The sequence below is a fragment of the Platalea leucorodia genome, assembly GCF_965183815.1.
Source record: "Platalea leucorodia genome assembly, chromosome: 4".
NCBI lineage: Eukaryota > Metazoa > Chordata > Aves > Pelecaniformes > Threskiornithidae > Platalea > Platalea leucorodia.
Genome location: NC_138826.1, coordinates 53,628,440 through 53,650,208, shown reverse-complemented (window position 1 = coordinate 53,650,208; position 21,769 = coordinate 53,628,440). Strand labels below are relative to the sequence as shown.

General features: G+C 41.4%; 1 protein-coding gene across 1 annotated transcript; it reads right to left on the bottom strand.

The window, feature by feature from the left end:
- Positions 1-6,867: 6,867 nt before the first annotated feature.
- Positions 6,868-19,666, bottom strand: CMAS (cytidine monophosphate N-acetylneuraminic acid synthetase). The gene is given in 9 exon segments (XM_082309548.1): positions 6,868-8,055; positions 8,057-8,277; positions 9,012-9,162; positions 11,062-11,233; positions 11,998-12,092; positions 13,382-13,515; positions 16,095-16,250; positions 16,483-16,625; positions 19,438-19,666. Coding segments are annotated over 9 exon segments (1,287 nt in total). The 5' UTR covers positions 19,599-19,666; the 3' UTR covers positions 6,868-8,001.
- Positions 19,667-21,769: the final 2,103 nt, after the last annotated feature.

Genomic DNA, 21,769 nt, shown 5'->3' with positions numbered 1-21,769 from the left:
CAGCAACTTCTTTATTAACTTTGATAGGAGACAGTCCTCCCCTTTCCCTGAATCTGTTTACCTGTCCTGCATACCACAGAGGACAAACTGTAGGAAAGGACAGTGAAAGATGGTGGGTGTGCATGGTGAGACACTGCCCTTCCTGGGCTCCTGAGGAAGACGCTTCTCCTTGGCCAAGCAGAGAGGAGTGGCAGCACCTTGCAGCCCCAACAGCAAATGAGCAGGAGCACCCAGCAGCTGCTCGAGTGAAAAATCTAGCAACAGAAAAACATGAAGTCACAAATTACATTGCCATGCCTCCTTTCAGCCTCTTTCCAAACTGGTCCCGCAGGCCAATGCTAAGTGGAGAAACAGCCGTCTTGGAAATGACCGCAACCCCATGGCACCAGAGATATGCCCGCTCTGGCGCGGGTTCTGCAGCCATCTAGCAAGCTTTCTGCCAACAAAAAGGGAAGCAGCGCTGCCTCTGAAAAGAACAAAAATGTTTGTTCTTCACTGACATCTATTGACTGCAGCGTTTTAACTGCAAAGCTCTGCACAAGAATTAGGCATTCATTTTCGCAGGATGCTGTGGGGCTCAAAAGCAGAAGCTGACTCTGAAGGGAATCAGACACAGGTTTGAGGGGAGCAGGTCTGCCTCTGGGACAGTCCTGATGCGTAGCCTGCTTCAGAAGTCCTTCATTACTGACTACCAGCATCTGCAAGAATGTACCTGGGAACGATGAGCCTGCACCACTGAGAATCTACTAGCAGCCACAGTAGAGACAGGATGATGGGACAGATGATGGCATTCATGTGTAAGCAAATATTAATGCTTTGGAGTCATAAAAGCAGATTTTCCTTTTCTGCCTGCAAGGCCTTGCACTAAAACAAAGGATGTTCTCTGTCATTTGTGGCCTTAGTAAACTACGTGGGATTTAGATAGGTAGATCTTGGTAAACTGTGTAGGATTTTACATAGATTTTTATCTATGTTACAAATCCAACAGCCAGGTAGGTATCACTGTGCTGCTCAAACTGCAATTAGTTGCCCAGCTGCTTAAGAGGGATGAGGAATTGATCAGTCTACAGCATTGCCTACTGGCTAAATTAAGGATTTACCTACATTACAATAAAAAATAATAAAAAAAAAAAAGTACAGCAGGACTTCATAGGCGGGTGAATGAAGCGCAATATAAAGCCAGCTCATATATCTCTCTGCTATCCAAGCTCAGACACCAATGCCAGCAGCTTAATTGAAGCAGTCCAGATTTGACTTCCCCCGCTTCTCGGCAGGGGCATCAGTAACCCACAGCACAGATCCACTGCAAGGCACAGATCCAGTTAGCTCGTTGGTCTCTACATGGCCATGCACTACCTGCAACTTTAACCTGAAACCCCCTGAAATCTCTTAGCTTTCACTATAAATGAAATGTGTGCTCTCTTTAAACAAAGAAGAAACCTGGGGAGCCTCACTCTTAGGAGCTGCAAGGTGCTCAATGACATGATAGTAAAAACCTGGCAGTGCATTAAGCATACAAGAGCAAGAAGTAAAAAGCAGCATGGCTTGCAGACAGCCCACAGTTTTTTAAAGTGAGAATGCACAAAGACACAAAGATGTTGATATACTGATGTGGTAACTCAGGACTAGGGCTTGTTTGCAAGTCACCAGAACTACTGCCCAAAAACCCCATTCATACTCCAGTCTGAGGAAATCGTTAAGTTCATTAAGTCAAATTAATGGATGTGTTTTTTATTCACCTACATCAGATTAGTTCATCCCATTCTCAAGCTTTTTAGACTAGGCTTCACCTAATCAATCACAACACGTCGGTGGGGCATCGCTGGTCAGAAGGATCCACAGGTGACACATCCCCTTCGAACTTAAGACTGTGTTGCTGTGGACAAGATGTAACCAGGAAAAAAAGGTGGGAGAATAAAAGTTGTCAAACTCTTAAATGGGCTGTACAGGCAATAAAAAGCTGTGCAACTACAGCCTTAGTTAAAAGTCACATCCCTGGAGAGACTGTCTCCACATTTAACTTTAATACAAGAGTGGCCATACTAGCTCAGATATATGTCAATTTAACCCAGAAACTTATCTGCAAGAGTATGTGAACAAACAGGACAAGCACATGATCTTTTCCTGAATATTCCCCCAACCTCCAATTACATTTTGTCCAAGAACTTGCTAAGCAATTTACTATTACTATCTATGACCAATGGATGCCAATTCAGCTGTCATCATACTCTTACAGTTTCGTGTGCACTTTTGCCCTATTTTCAATGAGTTTTTAAGATCAGATGATTAATTCCTGTCGATAATAGTAATGCCACGTCCTCCTCTTCACTGTGTCAGAGCTACACATTGACACTTTAGAATGAACCACTGATATATATTGTGAAATATGTATAAAAATGCACGTAGGTCTTTCCCATACAAGAAACAGGAGGAAGAAACCAAGGTTCAGAACCAGAGGAACCATGTCAGACATCAGACTCATGGAACACATGGCCAAAGGCTATTTTAAGTGTGCTGAGGGTTACTAAACGTCTGTAAGCCATGTCCAGCTTTGGAAATCCATGAGCTGCAACTGTTGGGGAGCTGCAGGAAAGCTGGAAAGAGCTGCCAAATACAACACGGCAAATTTATATTCCTCAGGCACCTGCTTTTGGTTACTGCTAGTTTCTTCGGTGGTCTTTCCCTAGTTCCCTGTCCCTCTGTCCTGGTTTCAGCTGGGATAGTTAATTTTCTTCTTAGTAGCTGGTGTAGCGCTGTGTTTTGGATTTAGGATGAGAATAATGTTGATAACACACTCATGTTTTAGTTGTTGCTAAGTAGGGCTTACACCAGTCAAGGACTTTTCAGCTTCCCATGCTCTGCCCGGTGCACCAGAAGCTGGGAGGGGGCACAGCCGGGACAGCTGACCCAGGCTGGCCACAGGGCTGTGCCGTACCATGTGACGTCATGCTCAGTGTATAAAGGTGGGGGAAAAAGGGGGGACGTTCGGAGTGATGGCGTTTGTCTTCCCGAGTAACTGTTACACGTGATGGAGCCCTGCTTTCCTGGAGGTGGCTGAACACCTGCCTGCTGATGGGAAGTAGTGAATGAATTCCTTGTTTTGCTTTGCCTGCGTGCGTGGCTTTTGCTTTACCTATTAAACTGTCTTTGTCTCAACTCACGAATTTTCTCACTTTTACTCTTCTGATTCTCTTCCCCCATCCCACCAGGGGGGGAGTGAGCGAGCGGCTGTGTGGGGCTTAGCTGCCAGCTGGGGTTAAACCACAGAAGTCCTTTTTGGCACCCAACATGGGGCTCGAAGGGTTCGAGATAACGGCAGATTTGATGGGAATGTGCTAGATTAAATTTATAGCTGTTATTGCTGTTTAGCTATTAGTGGGCAGGCTTCTGTGCTTGCTACAGGGCTTGCTTGCCTTACTGTATATTGGAGTCTAGCGCTCGTTAGTGGCTGCTTTTGCCGCTTGCTGTACTGCTTATCATCTTGCACTGCTGTGCCTGGGAACGGTTTGATAACAACAACGGCCATGTGCCTGGGCTGGCAGATGGCCAGGGCGTCCCTGCTGTTTGTGCTGCTGTACTGGACAGGCTGGAACTCCAGCGTGAACTCGAGTTGGAGGGACTGTGACCTGTGGATGAGTCCATGCAGGAGCAGGACACCCCGAAGTGTCTGTGGCCGTGGATAAGCCCATGCCAGAGCAGGTATGTCTTGAAGCGTCTGTGGCCATGGTTACCGCAGCAGGTGTACCTCTGAAGGGATTGTGGCCCAAAGACAAGTCCGTGCTGCAGCAGGTACACCTCGAAGCATCTGTGGCTGTGCACGAGGTCATGCCGGAGCACCTCAAAGCATGTGGCCATGGATGAGCCCACAACACCCTCTTAGTTTTACAGTTACCTAACGCAACTCCCTTCAGTCATCCTTCTTCCAAAGTGAAGATTTCTTACCTGGCTATTGCTCACACTGAACCTGATTCCTTCCTTGCATCATCCACTTTATCATCCCACAAACCTTCTGAGTCCTACAACTTTTTTAAACACATAAGAAGCGAAACGCCCAGTATTCGAGATACATGCAAATCACTGATTTATACAGTGGAATAATGACTTTTACCCCTTTTATCCTTTTTATTCTATACCCTTTTCCTAATAATTCCTAAAATTCAGTTTGCTTTTTTAACTGCTAGCACACACTTCGAATCAATAGATATTTTGCTGGATTATAACCTCTCAGTAGAAATAGATATTTTTATACATGACATTAGGATTGTTTTTCTATTAAGCACATCTCATTATCTCTCTCTCCATTCAGTTTCATCAACCCTGCTCTTTACTAACCTGAATAATTTGGTATCATTGCCTCCGCATTGCTCACTGCTCATTCCCTTTAGCACGTTTTTTTATAAATGATTAAAAAATTCTTCCATCTGCAAAAAGAAAATAATGGCAACATTTTTAAGGGAAGTGGTCTATAATACTACAGTGCTGTGGGAGACAGCTATAGCATGTGACTGCTCCCCAATATTTCTTTTTCCTCCAGTATCTATAGCACTGGGAAAGTTCTATTAAACCAGAGCCACATACATAAACATATCTAGGATCAGAAATGAGGACAGACAAACCTGTCCAAGAACAAGAGAGAGAAACAAACCCACCATCCAAGGATTTTTCAGACAAGTGCATTAATGACAAGTTTTTCTAAATCATTTATGCAACAGGTTCATGCATAATAGTGTTTTTCTTCCACTGGACATACCTTATTATTGCTCTTACAATGCTGACATTTAGAATAATTAGTCCTGCTGGGTGTAATTAGACTCATTTGGAGTTATTTCTGGAAACAGGAAATAGTGTTTTAAAAGAATACTAATAGAAAATATAATTTAAAAAAAACCCTTCCCACATGGGCTCTGGAAAAGCTAGTTAACTAATGTGTGCTCAAGATTTAAAACTATTAAGAACTTGAAATCATCAAGTATTATAAAACTTCTCTGACCTCAAAAGGCTGAGTTTTATATGATTCACATTGATTTGAAATGAACTAAGGTCAGAACATGTTGGATCACCCTACAGAAAATAGCACAGAACTGGAGAGAAACATATATTGAAGAGGACAAAGATCACATAATAGAGCCAGAAGTAGGTGAAGGGCTAACCCCCATCCCTTGTGCCAAAGTTAGCAAATGTAATGACATTATGCTACTGTCAATCCTCCTCCTCTCTCAACTCCCCTGGCAAGAGCCACCAAACAGCCAAAACCAGCAGAGATCTCAAGGCCTAACCAAAATGGGAATTCTCTCCGAGAATATCCTGCCAAGTAATTCTCAGTATGTTCTGCTCAACTTACAAGATTATCCTTCTATAGAAATACTGGACTGGCTTTGACAGCTCAGAAGACCGAGAGAGATGAATCCTACTTTTCACAAACACAGGCACAGAGCACACAGCACTGTGAAACCAGCTATTTGAAAATACGGAATGTTTTTCATTTCTATTTTTTCATAATAGCTTATTATAAATTATTACATAGTTTACTTTTTTCAGTTTCGCAAAATTATGATAAAACAGCCCACGTTATCTAAGATCATTTCTGGAATATACTAGGCAATTTAAAGTAAAAAACAAGTGCTCACATGACCAAAAGAGATTATTCCAAAATCAGCCCACTATAACAAAAATGACCAGACAAACCTAGTCTGAGTGAACTACACAGCTGTAATGAAAGGCAATTATGGTGCCAGGACACATACTGAAACAACAGTCATTGGCAAAAGACACTACACTTTTGAAGTTTGCCTGGGACCTGGGATTTCCCCTTGAAGGTGACTGTTAAGAGTTCTTCTCACTATCTCTGTCCCTCTGTGACCCCGAAATCCTTCATAAGATTGAGGATCTTCTGTAAAAAACAAGAGGAGTAATTAAGACATCCCTCATGCTACTCTCATTTATAGTTAGGCTTCCCCTTGCAGTGTGGGCAATATAAATCTGAACCTTTCAGGCAGCGGATTGCGTACATAAATAGTCTCTAGAGCTCTTTTATTCTTCATATTCTTCCTATATGTCCAATGTAAGATTATAGCACCTTTTTCTAAACAAGAATTTGTCAAAGTGAAAACACTTATATATCAGGTACCATTTCCTTCTGCCCATTACCAACACTCATACAACAAAATTTGTATGTGTAGCAGAGACCCAACATATATGCAGCACATTCAGCAACCAGCTGGAACGTTAGAGAGTTCTTGATTCAAACAGTAAGCTTACAAACTGCCAACTCATATTTCTGTTATAATTGCACTTACTCATATTTTTGCTTTCGCTAACATAACAGGAATGGGAATCAAGTTCATCACAGTCACCTTGTTTAAAGCTATCTATTCACAGGAAACTGTTCTTGAAATCAAAGTCAGCAAGTTACTTGATGATGACAAGGTGAAGTAACTAAAAACTGGGCCAATACTATATGACATTATCAAACCTGAATTATTCATCCAATCGGACTTCTGAAGCTTTACCACATACAACTAAAATAATTCATCTACCTATACCAAAGTCCATAGTTCTGTCCAAAATGCGGCTCTCCTGTTATCAAAGTCCATGGGATTTATCCAGCGCAGAACCCTAAAACCTCACTGAAAGGAAATACTTAAATGATAACTTAGAGCTGATTAGTACAGTAAACTATTCACCTGTTAACCTTGCTACTGTAGATAGGCAGTAAAATAATTTTGCTCTGTAAAACACAAAGTTAATCAACAGAAAGCAATATATCGGGTGATATTATATTGGGAGTGTCTATTTAGCAGAGAAACAAAATAAAATAACAAGACATTATTATTCACCTCGGTAGTAATTGCCTGTGTACCACAGGTATTTTTTATTTTTTAGCATAACCCAAGGCAGAACTTGACCCACTGATAAATACTAGGATTGAAAACCGATGCATATTTTTAGTGTCAGTTCTACAACTTTTTACAGATAACAGTGTTCTTTAAATCAAGACACAGTAAAAATTGTATTGTACATAAATACAAACATACATATACACCAGCTTTAAGTTAACATGCTAAAAATCATCTCAATATATATTTTGTATAAACCCACAATCAACAACTACATTTTGTTTTTTTCAAACAGCAGTTACTTTTCCATACAATATTTTTTTTTTTTTAGTTTTGTAATCATTAGTGGTTGTAATAATGCCTTCATAGAAAGAGACCGCGTTTCTGCAACAGAAAGATCTCAAAGTTAATGGGAAATTTAACTACAAATTTGGCAAAACATTTGGGTATGTTAATTTAAGCACTTCAGTAAAACCCAATATAAACAGATTCAAAGATAAGAGGCACAATTCCAAATGCCATTTAATTATTTATGAGCTTAGAATTGAACACATGCTTAAGTGCTTTTCTTAACTAATACTAATATTAACTGGTTTTACAGTAAACTGAGCTGTCTTTTAAAAATGTAGGAAGACGATTGATAGCATATGCTGGAAAGGTCAGGTGTAAAATAACAAACTCTTCCTTACTAGGGACGAATCCTGTAAAAAGCAAGCATACAACTACAACATCATATTGACATTTGATAGAGGAAGTGTAAACAAAATGAATAAAACTGACACAAAATTTTGTTTTGAAAGTCTGAATTACAAAGCCTCAAGTCATGCAAAATCACTGATACCTGAAAATATTTGGGTTATAAAATAAAGACACATCATTCCTGTAGGACAGGTGTAATGATTAAAAGTAGATTTGCAGGACACTACCTTCTGTAGCATTCCTTCCATTGCACTTAAATGGCTTTTAAAATAATCATGAATATGATCATGATTATCAGCATACAATCATGAATATCAGCACTTAATCAAAGTGGGACCTTTAACTAGAGGGAAACATCTTTTTAACTCTACTGCAATGTAAAACTTGAAAGATAAGCCATCCTTTGGGATACAGACTTACTGAGAGAGCAAGGGGAGAAGAAGAAAAGCAGGACTGACCAACTGTGTTAGTCTTTTTTCATTAGTTCCTTATTTCCTCTCCTGCTGTTCTCATTTCCCCCCCGTTTCCTTTCCTGTTGCACTCACTTCTTCCATTTGCTTTCTTGCAGAGTTCACTTTTTCTAACAACAGGAATATGTGTTCTGCAAACTCCCGGACAGCTCCACAGCCACCATTGCTTTTACAAATATAACCAGCAGCCTTCTGAGCAACTGCACAAGCATCAGCAGGCACACCGCTCATGCCAGCTTGCTTCAGGCACTCCACATCAGACTCTTCATTTCCTATTGAGAAAGATGACAGACAAGGCAAAATATCACAGAGGGGAAAAACTGAGCAAACTCAAATTTTCTGTGTACATATTAATCTATTGTTTAAAATTTGTATCTTGCCACAATTTTCATCTCAGCAGCTCAACAGCACTTTGCACAGGTGAGTCAGTTCTCGAAAAATCTTAGTGATACATGTAAACGCGGATCACACTTTACACAATCTTCAGATAAGAGAATAGTACTTTTAAGAGTAGTAAAATTATTTGAGCAGCTGAATAAGCATTTGCAGGACTATACACTTAAGGTGTCACTGAAATATAGCTTTGTATGGAATCATATGGCTTTCAGTTTTAGTTCTGTCCATTTCTTGTTTCCATTTCAGAATATAATCTGACCAATATCCATCTGAAATGAACTAGAATTGGTTCAAAATTGTGAGCTGTAACTGTATGCTTGTGTAATCTCAAAAGCTTTCCTAAATCTCACTATAAAAAGAGCTAAGAGTTCCATTACCAAGTTAGACACTGATTCATCAATGCCTTTAATATTTAGATTGTACCCTAACAAGCCTTAAAATACATACCTGCTTTTGGTGATTGTGTGCTGTAATTTGCATGTCAATCCCATTAAGTCTAGTGTATTAACAAAGGGCAAAATGTTTTGAAGCTGAGCAGCACTATGAAGTTTGTATTTGTGTATGTTATATGAAATTTTGCTACCAAAAAAAAAAAAAAAAGCGAACTGACCTAAGTAAGCGACTTCTTTCCAGCTCAAACCCATGTCTTTTTGCCAGTCCTCCAGGACTTGTAATTTATTTGTTGCACTAACTTTTGCTACACATCCCAGCTGCATGGCTGACAGTGTTTTTGAACAATCTCTTTCAGAGATGAGTCGAACCTATTAAAATAAAGTCAAGTTAGATTAAATTCTACATACAAAGAAATAAGACATGTAAGTTGATTTACTAAAAAAAAAAAACAACCAACCAACCAACCAAACAAAAAAACCCAAAAAACAAAACAGGAGAAGTTTTGCTCTCTCAGATACCAGAAAAGCATTGAATAACTGATTTCTTCAATCAAAACTCAAAGCAGAAGTGATTAACATCCAAAAACCACATTACAGTCTTGAAGTTGCTTTGGGAAAGTGAAACACCATTCTGTAGGCTTCCCTGAGGTTCAAAAAAAGAAATTTACATTTGTCTTTTTAAATGCAACATGTACTAAATAAAATACTGGATATCACAGTACAATGGCATGCTATCTAGTGCAATATCATCTAATTAAGCCACAGCAGGGAACAAGAGAATTCCCAAGGAAGATTTCTGTAATATTTGTAGAAGTAGAATATTATGAAGTATTTTCCATGACTTGTCTACATAACATCATTTTATTTACAGTAGGACTTCAGAGCACCAACAGAACGCTAAACAGACTGAAGGATCACAGCACATTAATCTCCAAAAGTTCATTCCCAATTTGAAATCCCAGAAACAATGTGCAAGGTAGGCTAAAACCAGAGGATTATTGCAGCAGGATTTTTAAAAATCTCAGACACAACCCCTCTGAGTTTTCTGTCCAAGCTGTGGACAAGCTCATCTTCCTTAATTGCCTTTAAATACTAACAAATACTTAGCACTGATTTTAAGTACAGAATGAACATGAGTGGTGCACAAAGCAAGAGTGTATTAGCAACATATACTAGAAATACATAAAATGCAGCACAAAGACCAGGAGGTTTTTAATGAAAGATTCCAAGTCACAGCAAGCATGGAAATGGGCCCCCACAGGCAACAAAACAATGATTACAAGGTTCCTTCCGCTTTTGCCTCACAGAAAATGAAGCTGAAGGAGTTTTGAAAAGCCATCTACTCCATTTCACTGCCCCAAGACAGCAACAGCTGCATCAAAGTATGTCATGAATGTCTTGTCTAACCTGTTGTAAAAAAATCCTACAATAGAGACTCCAAAAATGTATCGGGAGAAGTCTACTTGGGGTATAGCTATCTTTGTCTTATCCATGCCTATCTCTATCTGCAACAGGACTGAGTTAAGGCTCTCTGAAGGCAGCCTAAACCTGTACTTAGTTCTTACCCCCAAAAATTCTTCTAGCTTTATGAAAGCCAGCAGCACAGCCAGAAAATAGCCAGGAGGCTAATTTTACATAAATGCAATCAAATATTCAGATCAGCAGAATTTAGTAGCAGTAATAATAATCAATAATAATAACTGTAGCCGTGTTACAGTCTGTGTTGTTTCAGCTTTGCATTTACACTGAATTCTTACCATTTCAAAGCACCAAAGTTATGGTTAAAACAAATCCGCAGACAAAAGTGTCTGGGGGTTGATTTCCCCTCTTTGCAACAATCATGGGTGATCTAGGATGAACGAAGTAATTTGCCTGGGTATTTCTTCCTCTTCTATAGCCAAGAGGTAACAACATATCCCTGCTTGGTAAAGCTGACTTCTAATTTCTAATTAAGGAGTCTCTAGACTACACAGAACACTATGATTGGTGCTAGCAAAATACCATAAAAATTTCTTCCCACATTTTTCCAGGACAAAAAGACAAGGATGCTATAGCTACTATGAATGAGATTGAGAACTTTCTCAAAACACTTATTTTCCCCTAAGGGATCCTAAAACAACATTTGTGCCAACCCCAAACCAATGTATCTTGCTGCTTGATCACAAGTACTCTGAAGAAACTTCAATTTATATGCTGCAGAGTTTTAGAATCTTTTAATGTTCAGAAATAAGTCAGAAATAAAGCCTCACACTTCAGATCAACACTTACCTGGATTCCTCTTTTCTTTAACAGATCGATACCAACAATATCTCTATAATCATAGGAGACCATTTCCTTCTGATCTTCTGTCACATAAATGCGACCATTTGTCAGGCATCCATCAATACTGCAGACCAATAGCTTCACCTCTTTTAATGGCTCTTTACCAAAATATCCAAAGCTAGACAAAGAAGTTATCTTTTTAGGACGGAAGTTTTTGCATGCTCCAAACCCAAATATTTCAAATACAATTGTGATATTCAGACAGAAGAATCAGCTTTGAAATTCTTTTTCTCTAATGTCTTTTTTCATCATCTTCACTCTCCAACTATATTCTCCCTCTTCAAAGAAAAAAAATAGAATGATCCAAAAAGACAGCTCAGTTATGCTCTCCATTTAAAAATTAGGATGAGATTTATTTCCTTAGCATAAGAGGTTATGTTCTGTAGCATTTATTTGGGGCAAAACCAAAATGGAATAAAGGACGAAAAACGCACAGAAAACATATTCCATTTCCACCCATTATTTCCCTAGAGAGGTGCAGAGTAGCTGCAAAGAAAAGGCAGCTGGCAAGATATAATCAGCTCATGCCTTCTACATGAACACTCTCAGCCATGTGCATCAGTAAATGTGGTCCAGGCCATGAAAGCAGAGGACAACTCAGCTGGAAAAGCCAGAGATGACGCTAACACATCGCTATGGTATAGTGGGGCTTACGCTTTTCCCCAAGCTGAACCTTAAAAAACAAACAAACAAACCAACCACACATAGCAAAGGTAATTCAGATGATTTCAACGGAGATAGGAAAAAATGATAGGCAAAAATAAAGTTGTCCAATTATCTTTGATCTTGATTACTTACATTACATACATTATGAATTCACATGACCATATTTTGAAACAATGAACAATATCAAAGAAATAAAGGAAAAAAAAGTGTTTTTACCTCAATACTCTCTGCTCTGCAATAGGCCAATCAATGTCTATATCAATATCCACACTGTGCTCTGCACGCATTTCATAGTAGGCCATTTTACCACCCTAAATAAAATAGAACCCATTAAAATTTTCTGCTTGCGTTAATACAAATACAAAACTGTACAATTTAGTACCATGTAATGAAAGCTAAGTATGCGGTTACACAGTGGTCACAGTAGCTTAAATATAAGTGAACCATCAGTAATGATGTTTTGCCAGTGACACAGAACCAAGCATTTGAAATGACTTTTTGTAGGCAACGGTTAATAAGTATTTTCATTTTACAACTAGAGAAAGCGTGCAAGAAAGATGTTATGCGTTATAGTCATTATGTCACACTGATCTCACTAGGTCTTTTAATACAGTAAAATAGTAATACCTGTAGCATTCACTTAGTAATAGTATGCTTATTTTTTGTTTGCTATCTACACAAAGACTTAATTTCAATTGGAAAAATATCTGCCATACCCCAATGTAATTAAAAAAAACTAAAAGCCCTGATCCCTCTGAGAGCCCAACCTTCATAAAATGTAGAATTCAGCACAATTGTACTATCCAGACCAATGCCTGCAAGTCCCCACAGCACTAGCTGGCACTGCATGGGTCTGTGCAAACTATAGAGACCTAAAGCTAGTATCTCTGCATTAGTGAGGTATCTGGAAAAAAGAGAAATAAGAACCTGGTATTCTTGACATACCTAGTAAGGTATTCCCGTTAGAAATATGGAAATATCTACATTGGGCTTTTTTTCAGTTCTGCTGACAAATATTGGAAATGATCTGTAAGATGGAAAACTTGTCTTGCATGAGAAAACTAAGAGACTATACTTGCAGACAAACAAAATGAAAGCTGAAGTAAATACATTTGTTCTGCATTACTACAATGGGACGTAAACCTCAGGAAAGGGAAAAAGACTGTTCAAGTTGCAGTACAAAATTGGCATAAGACTAAACTGGCCAAGAATACAAGTTTATAGATTATAAAAGAGAAGCCTACAACACTGCATGAAGGTCAGTTTCACACCCTTAGTAACACTAAAACGAATTATAAGATACACACTTGCATCCTGGCGAACTGATGTGAAACTCAGTATTGTATTGTTTTAGGCTTATAGCTCTATACTGCTCAATATTATTGGTATAAATTTGCTTGCTGTGGAGGATGCTGTTACTGGAACTGCCCTAGCTACAGCTAGCCCTGTTAAGTTACACGTAATAAGCAAACGTTCCTGCGGTCAAAGTGCTGTTACTTCATACTGACTGCATCAGAAAGACAAATACATTATTGAATTCAGAACCCTCTATAGCAAAAGATGTATTATTCTAAAGAGCATGAAAAACAGAAGGACTAACCTGCAAGTAGCCTTTCTCAATCAAATGTCTCCTGGCAAAATAAAATGAGCCATTTTCATACAGCTCCCCAGGCCAATCTTGCCGCCGGTACCGTTTTGCTGGATTCAGATTTTGGGGCTCTGTCATTTTGTTTTCTGTTAAAAGAAAAATGACAAAAGAAGTTTTCCAGAATCCCTGTTCAGAGTCATTTAACTTTCTTTAAATAGCTTTCTGATGAAAAATTAAGGACACAATTCAGTCACCAACTTCTTTCATTATTGCCTCTCATTGCTTAGCTTTATAAAGAATCACTGAATTGCTTGCTCTTTCTTGGAACTGTGAATAACAGACTGGAGGACGGCCCTGAATTTCTAGCAGAGGAAAAGGAAATTTTTCATTCAACTTAAAAAACCAACCAACCAACCAAAAAAACCTGAGAAGTCATCAGCTCCAAAACTGGTTACTCAAAGGAGGAGGGGGGACATTCTTCTAGACTGTCCTTGCCAATGCAAAAGAAATACTACACTTCTTCCGTACTCTGTCTCCTAGTACACGATAGGAAGGGATTTAACTCGCAGTGAGGGTAAACACAAAAAACCATTCAGCTACCTACACCTAAAACCAGGAATGCCCTGAATGAACTCCCGAGAGCTGAGAGGACCGACCTGTAATCTGGAAGGTGAATAAAGAGCATACGAGAAGAAATTTTGCCTGTGAAAACATCTTGGCACTTCCCCAAAATACTTCCTATTTAAGGATACACATTATATTAACTTTTCATAAGTGGTTTAATCAGCGTCCACAAATAAACAAGTGTCTTTGAACAAACATGATCCCATAAGATCCCATATTGTTATCAATGCCAGTAGTGCACGCAGCAGAAACCGAACCAGGGACCAGAGACTTCTGTCCTTATACCACCCAAATCCACATGCACAAAGCAGCTAACATTCACCAGGTGTCATGATCTAGTAAGCATGAAAAAGTTAGAGGGCATTCTCAAACATCCAAAACATCCTGAGGCTTTAGTATATATATACACACACACACCTTGTATTTCATAAATACATTAGAGCTTTGTGCTCAATGAAGTAAACATTTCCTGTCAGAGGGAGACACCTTTCTCTTTCAGGGTACATCAATAATAAACCTTAATGCAGAAGGAACATAAATACACAGGAAAAGATATAAAATTCTTTTAACATAATCAGTACTTTAAAGCCATCTGAAAAGAAAAAAAAAAAAAAAAAAAAAGAGTACAATACTAAACTGTATAATGCTCCTGAGAATCACTGTCAGCGGAAACACCACACCTGAAAGGCCATCTGCTTTTACCCTTAAGCTGCTAATGTTTGCACAATGTGTTCCCTGTTCTCCTTGCATATACTCCTTGCAACTGAATGATTCTTTATCTCTCGCCACATTAAAAGACTTTAGATATCACTTTATACTAAAGAATTATTTGCTCTTTTAGGTAGGCCTTGAGGCTTTTTTATTTTAATAATCTACCTGTAGAGACTAGGTGGCACATAATCACTTCAGAAAGCCCCACGCTAACATCCACATGAGATTTAGTCTTTCACAGATGTCCATTGTAGCATCTCAAGATGTGAAGTGGACTTTCACTGGGTTGCCTAAAGTGCAATCCACAGAACCCTAAACTGCCATCCACAATTTTGATACTCCTCTTATACTTTATGAATAAACTGTGCCATGTTATTTCTCCTCTTATGAGGAACAATGAGAATGTTCAAGTTATGTGTTTATTCTAAACAAAGGCCTAACTTTTATTCAAACTTATTTCTAATAGCAAGCTTCATTTATTTTGCATGCTCTTTCACAGCATGATGCTTTGTAAACTCATAAAAAATGCTTCGGGTGAAAATTTTTTTCGTCTCAACAGAATAATGGCAATGTCTGAGTAACACATTTTTTAAAAATAAAAATAACGATGTGGCAGTATCTGCACTAACCATTTTAAGAAAAAGAAGCAACCATTTCTGCTTTAATCACAGAAACAAAAAAACCCCCATAGATAATGTGTTGAATAGTTCTTTGTACAAGGACAAAAGGTACCTCTATAGCTACAACAAGATACAATCTTTAAGTAAAGAGTTCAGTCTTTAGTCATCTTTGCAACTGTAGCCGAGAGGCGTATTTTCTCAGGGAAAAATATTCTTCTATATGAGCTAATTAACATGAGTTCAGCCCTCATGACTCAAAGGCAGTTTGCAATTTGACATAAGTCAGCAGCCAAATTAGCAGGCTGAAACAAACCCTAAGTCTCCAGGCTAAGAGGTTGCCATCTCACCTTCACTAAGACTTTACCTCACATTATTTGTCATTTGTTAGCTACTGCATAGAAAGAACAAACACTTCCCTAGTTAAGGCAGGACCTCAGTGTCCTGTCTACATACACATGAATACCCGCCCAGCAGAAGTTAACACGTAAAGTTTTTGGGAGCTGTATTTTGAGCCTAGACAAGTTAATAACATTTTAATTTTCAATACCTTATCACTTCTACAAAACAATTACAGAAAGGCTAAAAAATGATCAGTAATATCACAACAGCACTACTTAAAAGGAATTTCTAAGCCATCTCACACCCCTCCAAGAACTCAGCCCCTCCCTCTGATACCACTTGCTAATGTAAAATACCATGGGTATGAAAATAAACCATCTGAAAAAAATTTTTTTTAAGTATAACTGTAACCAGAAACAGCTAAATATTACCTCCTTTTTTTACCTCGCTCCATCTAAATTGATGCCGTCTCACAACGGAGAAGACAGAATCAAACCCCTCCTTCTGGATCAGATCTGCCACTTTTATAAGATCACTGGGATGTAAACAGGGAGATGTTGCTTGTATATTTCCTACAATATCAACCTCTAAAGAAAAACAAACATTTATGAAATAATGAATATTTTTAATACACACAACTGCAAAGTGTGGTATGAGCAGATGCCACAAAAAAAGGAGAATCTTTCTAGCTTTTATTTACTAAAGGCTTTACTTATTTTTCGAAATAATAAGTGGCTTTACTTATTTTTTGAAATAATAAGTGCATCCTCCCTCTGGGGCTACAACAAAAAAGCTCAGCGTATCTCATTACTGATTTACCATGATGATGATTAAGAAACTCTCTGATAGCTTCTAGAGAAGTTGAGGAGTCTTGAGATACTTCGGGGCTTCTGCGATGAACTTGAGCGCCAAACTGCTTTGCAACCTTCTCAATTTCATCATGGTCCGTGGAAACCCATATGCTGTTGGCAGACAGTGACAGAAATGAATATAAAGAATAAATCCAGCATTGTTGACTTGCCTGCCATAACCTAACCTGAACAACACCCTGGCTTATATATGTATTACACCTTGCAATGAAAGGAACTAGTTCTTATATTTGCGTTAGTAAAGCTATCCCTGTCAGTCCAAGAAGCAACTTTCAACAACAGGGATAAAACACACACATTCACTAGACTGTAAAGTCTCAAGCCTGGGTTGCACTTCAATTTAATTCTGTAGAGTGCTTGATCTACCACATATGTAGGAAGCTTAAGCAACATAAAATTCAGAAGTGTTACCAGAAAAATCCAGTGTCAGCACGCCACAATTTGTTAGGCATGCTAACAGATCAATGCATTGTGAATGGGTTGAATGAGGCATTCAAAATCATTTAAGAGTTCAGCAACAAGGCTGACAACACGTAAAACTGCCACGCAGTTAGAAGATTAGCTTATTCTGCAAGTGTTTTAAAATGTGTTAATTAGGCTCCATACAATCCCAGAGAAAGAGCTGTTCAAGTTACAATCACATATGTTCTGGCACAGAAAACCTTCAATTCTGGTAAAGCAAGATTGTGATTGTTCAAGGATAATAAACATTTACAAAAGGAAGGGCTAAGTCTGAGTATTATGTGATGATAAACACTGGCAGAGCACTGTGAGGCCACTGCTGCCATCATAGTGACAAAGAAGTGTGTGAGATATAAAAACAAAAATTACGAAAAATAACCCTTCTTCTCTCAGCAACACTGGCATTCTCAATGCACTGTACATAGCAAATGGTGCTTTAGTTAAGATTTCCCATCCAAAGACATCATGGGATCATCAGAATAAAAATATGTATGACAGCGGCAGCGTCAAGTCACACCCATGTGAACAAATGCAGCAGAGATGTTTTCCTCAAACTGCTTCAGGCTGTTTAATAGACATACCTGTTAAATATACACTCCCCATTCAACTAACAGAGTTTTGTTGTGTAACATGTATCCTGTCAGCACAGCTGTTTCAAAGGCGACTAGAAAACCTAGTGCGCTTCCGTCTAATGCACCTGTTATGCCTCAAAGTTGGCATATATAACCCTAGCTGGCTTCCTGCTGGGCAAATTCAGATGCCAAATAAGAAAATGAGGAGGTCACTCAAACAACCATATCCACCACGGGTCATTAAGCAATATGGATGCACACGCATTAAATAATTATCGGTAATCTAGGTCAGAAATGTTTCTGACTGCTTCTTTATTAAAAATAAAACCAAGTCAGTGACACTTCCTCTACTTTTTAGAGACAGTAAAAAAGATTTTCCAGAATAGATAATGGTACAGCAGCTATGGGATACACAAGGCTCGTGCGTACTTCCAGGTCTGAATCTAGCTGGGCTACATTTCTACTTGACTACATCAAGTCACTGCTCTGAACATAATGCAGTAGGTTTGCACTGGGAACTTGCACCTAGGTATGCTACATACCAAGTGCATCATAACCACGCACTGGTTTTAATTATCAGTATGCATGTAGGAAATTCTCAGTTATGTTCTGGCAGAAAAAAGAAGTTTGTAATGCCCATATTCTTAACGCTAACAACATACTTGATTCTATCTAGCTTTAATTATTGCTACCAAAGTTTCATGCACTTTGGCCCAAACTGAACTTGTGTCATGTGGGCACACACGATTATTTCCTTCCACTCGACATTTATGAGACTGCCTCTGATGTGCTGCATCCAGCTGTGGGATCCCCGATACAAGAAAGAAAAACTGAAGCAAGCCCAGCAGAGAGCCAGCACGACAACTGGGGCCTGGGAGCACATGCATGCCAGGAGAGCCTGAAAGAGCCGTCTTGATTCAGTCTTATGAAGAGAAGGTGCGGGGGCAACTTTATTGCTGTCTTCAAGTACCTAGTGGGCAGGCAGAGGGAGAACAGAGACACTTTTCCTGGACAAGGGCAGTAAGAGAATACAGACACATACCGCAAGAAGGACCAATTAGATATTGCAAAACAATTTTTCACCATGAGGGCTGTCAAACCCTGGAACCAGTGCCTGGAAAGGCTATGGAGCCTCCATCCTTGGAGATACCCAAGCTCAGCTGCACGCGACCCTGAGCATCCCTAACCAGCCCAGCTTTGCGCAGCGAGTGGGACCGGACGGCCACCAACCGAAGTTATCCTGTGCTTCAGCAATTCACAGGTGATGAGCTACAGCCTGGCAGTTTCATTTAATGCAGCCACCTTAATAAAGTATAAACGTCAACGCTTACATCGTCAACTAGTGGCTCCCAACCGCGAATGAGAACAACTTTAATTTCAAACTGCCGCGTGGTAAGACTTTGGTCCCTCCATTCCTTCGCACCCTCACCAGGAAGGGAGGGCGGAGCTCATGGCGGGGCGCAGCCCGCTTGCCCTGCCCCACGCCCTGCCCCGCCTGATCCTTAACCCGCTGCCACGTTACCGGCCCCCCCCCCGCCTTACCGGCTCCCCGCCGCGCACCCGCCTCGCCCACCAGCCCGAAGGAGCCGTTTCGGCGAGGCTAGGGGCGCCCCGCAGGAGACCGGCCCGCACCGTAACGGCTGCCGCCGGCAGCTCAGCCGGGACGCCGGCGCCAAGCCCGTCAGGGAGAAGCCAGCTGGGAAGGGAGGGCTACCCGGGGAGCCCGCTGCGGGCAGGGACCGCTCCCCGCGCCGAGGCCCCTGGGCACCCCCGGCCCGGGCTGGGGCCCCCCTCCCGCCCCCCTGCCCCAGGCCCGGGCCGCGCAGCCCTCCCGCCCACCCTCCCTGCCGGGCCGCAAGGCGCATGCGCACCTGTGGAAGACGCCGGCGTCGGTGGCGGCGCGCAGCACCCAGCCGATGAGCGGCACCCCCGCCAGCAGCTTGATGTTCTTCAGCGGGATCCCCTTGCTGCCGCCGCGGGCCAGCACCAGGGCGGCCAGGTGGGCGTGCGGCCGCCCCTCGCCCGCCTCCATGCCGCGCTCCGCTCCGCTCCGCTCCTCGCCCCCGCCCCTCCCCTCCCTGCCAGGCGCCCTTCCCCGCGCCGAACGTGCATGCTGGGAAGTGTAGTCCTCCGGCGGGGCGGGGCGGGGCGGGCCGCCTGGCGGGGGGCGCGGCGGCATGGCGGAGGGCGGAGGGGGAGGGGAAAGGCGGCCGGCTGGGCGGAGGGGCCCGGTGCACCTCAGCGCGGGGGAGCTGGGGTGAGGCGCCCGTCCTCCTGCCTGTGAAGAGAGGGCGCGGTACCCCTGTTGGGCACGGGGTGCCCCGCAAAGCCCTGTGCTGGGCCGCGGCGGGGAGGCGCCCAGCGTCCCCCCAGGTAACGCCTTCGGGGCGGGGTGCAGGGTGCCTAGCGCCCCGCGGCGCCAACGTGGCCGGGCATCTCTGCTGGATGCCTTAGGCGCGTAAGAAAAGGCAGCCAGTCGTAGGGCGGCGTGGCGGCGGGCTCGGGGGCTGAGAGCCGCGCAGCTGGGAGCGCGGCGCGCGCGGCGGCCTGCCGCTGGGGGGCGGCACGAGCGCGGAGCCGCCGCGGCGCGCGGCTTTTCGGCATCCGCCAGCGTAAATCGTCAGGCGTCGCTGCTTTCTCCTGCGTCACGCGTGAGGGGTGCCGGCAGAGGGCAGAGCAGTCCCACCGGCGCCTTTTGACGTGGGAGGTGAAGCCTTCCCTCACTCCCCGCTCCTGTCTTCCACCTCCTAAAAAGTGTATTCAAGCATAAAAACACCCGAGGTTAAGTTATACGAACTTACCTGTGGAAACCGGATGGATAAAATGACGGACCGATGGATAAAATGATGGATAAAAAGGCTGCACAGGAATTTGTTTTTTTAATGTAATTTGGAAAATGGAAAGTAAAGGCCATTGAAGAGCATCATACAGTCACTCCCGGAGACTCGGGGTCTCAGTCCGTAATGGAAACGTATCACATGCAGCTCACTGAAGTCGTCCTCCGGTTATTTATGATGTGTTGCGGCGCAGAAGGACCTCATCTACCGCTGCCAAAGGAAAACGCTCCCAGTTATATTCAGCTGTAGGCAGGCATTTAAGAAGAATAATCATTGGGGGTTTTGTTTTTTCTTTCTGAAGGGGACATCTGTTCAAAGAAACCCAGCAGAGATAGACAGCTTGCTCTTCTACTATGCAGATCAAGGCAGCACCTTTCAGGCCTCTTTTTTTTAGATGAGACTGAAACTGCTAAGTACTGTATTTCCTTCAGGCCACTTTCCATGCACTTAATTTTGAAATTTTTTTAACTCTAGAGTTTCAAGCCTTTGTGATATATAAGTTCCTACCTGTTTAGCGCTACGCTTCTGTCAGAGGTTGCTGTGCCCACTGAGTTCAGACCGAGTTCAACAAAACATGTGCCTGAACAAGATCGACTTCAGTGCAAGGTCTGGTGGTGTTGCTGAGAGCTGCCAACTCCACTGTACAGGCAAGAATCTCCAGGAGGATCTAAAGAAAAGTGCTGTCAGTGCTAACTTTGTAACCTGGCACAACTAGTTTACTAGATCCTACCTGTCAACCCTTTTAGACATAGATAGAACAAAAAGGAATATCAAATGCCTGCCAAACTTCTGAACAAACACAACAGCTACAGGGTGCACTTCTGCTGCAAACAAACATCCTTTTTGTTGAGAAGAAAAGTACAAATCCTTCTAAGGTCAGTTTTATGGACTGACATTTACTCTCAATCATATGATTTTGCGCAGTTCTGAGAAATTCCTTTAACGTAGCCAGAGATGGCACCTGTATAGCGTATTATGTCACAAAGAAAATATAGAAGGCTTTAACAACTGAAGAATGAGAAATCATATGCTGTATTAAATCTCTTTCAGAGTTTCTTAGATAATTATTACAATATTCAAAATACCTGCATGTTAAGTAGCAATGGGTTAAAAACATCTGTATTTTGCTTCAACATATTGTGACAATTGGATGGTTTATCAATAATAATATTTCAGCTACATAGTTCACTACTTTCTCAGAGTCCAGGAATATCCCAAGCAGGGAGCTGGTTCTGGATTCAACTTTCATTTACAGAGAAAAGAAATGACATTAGAAGATCTGGCATACATCATAGATCTTCTAGATGGGGTTCATCTAGTAAGAATTTTTTTACAAGTCTGTGCATAATTAAAGCCTGTTTAATCT